This window comes from Galeopterus variegatus, unplaced genomic scaffold (genome assembly GCF_000696425.1).
Source record: "Galeopterus variegatus unplaced genomic scaffold, G_variegatus-3.0.2 Scaffold108, whole genome shotgun sequence".
NCBI lineage: Eukaryota > Metazoa > Chordata > Mammalia > Dermoptera > Cynocephalidae > Galeopterus > Galeopterus variegatus.
Window position 1 is genome coordinate 109,287 of NW_007726219.1, and position 1,777 is coordinate 111,063.

General features: G+C 48.3%; 1 protein-coding gene across 1 annotated transcript in view; it reads right to left on the minus strand.

The window, feature by feature from the left end:
- Positions 1–514: 514 nt before the first annotated feature.
- ASB1 (ankyrin repeat and SOCS box containing 1) overlaps positions 515–1,777 on the minus strand; it is a 15,749-nt gene continuing 14,486 nt past the window's right edge. Inside the window, exon 6 of the mRNA XM_008586030.1 lies at positions 515–1,089. Coding sequence (XP_008584252.1) covers positions 962–1,089 — 128 coding nt within the window. The 3' untranslated portion in view covers positions 515–961. The remainder of the gene's footprint in view (positions 1,090–1,777) is intronic.

Here is a 1,777-nt window from a genome sequence, read left to right on the forward strand (position 1 = left end):
TCAACCGCTGTCTTTCAGAAGTTCCTCAAACTGAAATAGCATAAAACTCATATGATACCCACTGGTATGATGTGAGGCACAGCAGGTATCAGAACAGGTGCTGTGCTGTATAAACGTAAGCAGTCATTTACTGGCTAGTTCAAGGTGGGCCTCCTGAAATCAACCGCTGTCTAGAAGTTCCTCAAACTGAAATAGCATAAAACTCATATGATACCCACTGGTATGATGTGAGGCACAGCAGGTATCAGAACAGGTGCTGTGCTGTGACCTCTGGGCTGTGACGTCAAAATTCTTAACAAATGCACATACTGACTTTGAGATAACAAAGACAATCCATACATACAGGAAATTATCATGGAATGAAGACAATTAATATGAGACCTCCACCACAAAAAGAAAATACTGAAGTGGCCAGGAAGGGGTGTGTGTATGACCAATCCCAGGAGCAGGGAAAACAAAACTAGCAAGTTCATGAACTGCATTTCTGTTCTCTCCTTTTTTTAAACCAAAACTCTTTTTTCATTTAGATATCAGAAGGCTTTAATCAAACGATTACATTCAGAAGTAGAAAAATAAATAGAAGCACAGTTCTGGCAAGTGCTAGGAGTCTTCACTACGGGCCGCCAACCTCAGCCCATGCCTGCACACGTTTCACGGCCCAATTCATTAATATGCAACTGTGAAAATCCCACAGAAATATTTAGAAAGAAAAAAATTTAAGGTTGGTATGAGCCTCTTGGCTGACAATGACCCAAGGACTGTTCAATGGCCCAAGCACCTGAGATGGAGTTACAATCCATGAGAACAAGGCCGCTTCTTCTTGATAAACAGCCAAATGGGACACAGTCGGCAGCTGGAGATATGGTTCACGGGGACATGGTTCACAGGGTGCAAGGATAGGTATCCATTTTCACTGCAGATCACCTTCGTCCTCACTGTAATCAACCACTGCACTTGAATTCTACTCATAAAGTAGAAACTTTTTTATGGGGTCTGGCAGAGGCAGCGAGGGAATCAGATGAAGTCGGTACTTGCCAAGAGCTCTTCTCACAGCCACACGGCACAAACTCAGCAGGGTCCTGGGAATACCTGGAGAGTGAAGGGAAGAAAGGCAAAGACAGAGGAAGGAAGATTAATTCCCATCCTAACTCTAAAGACCAAAGGCTGCTGGGACTGCCAGACAGAACTGCACCAATGCTCACTGCTGACTTCCTGATTTTAAAGCAGTAAGGGCATGCCCTGGTGAGGAAGGTCTTGTTATCTGCTCCTTTCTGAGGAAGGAGTGAAACCTTTAGGGCCTCATTAGCCTGGGGCACCTGCTCACTGTGACAGCATCTCCTTCCTCAACTATGTTTAATGCCCTAGACAAAGAAAAGAGCTGACCACCAAAGGCCCTCGTAGGTGTGAGCAACTGACCCTCACCCTCTGTCAGCCTCTGCTCTTGGTCAATCCCGAAGCTCTAAGGGAGCCTGGGGGATACCAGCTGAGCAGTGCTTGGCGGAGCAGTGCTTGAGGGGAGCAGGCTGATGATTTTGCCCTGGGTCAAAAAACCCCAGCCAAATCTCTGCCTTAGTTAGTGAAGAGGATAACAAGTGAAACAGTCTTGGGCCGGCCCGGTGGCACACTGGATAGTGCGCCGCTCGGGAAGCGCGGCGGCGCTCCCGCCCAAGGGTTCGGATCCCACATACAGACCGGTTCCCGCTCTCTGGCTGAGCGAGGCACGGGAGCAACACCGAGGGTTGCGATCCCGTTGCCGGTCCCCGGTCCGGTACGGGGG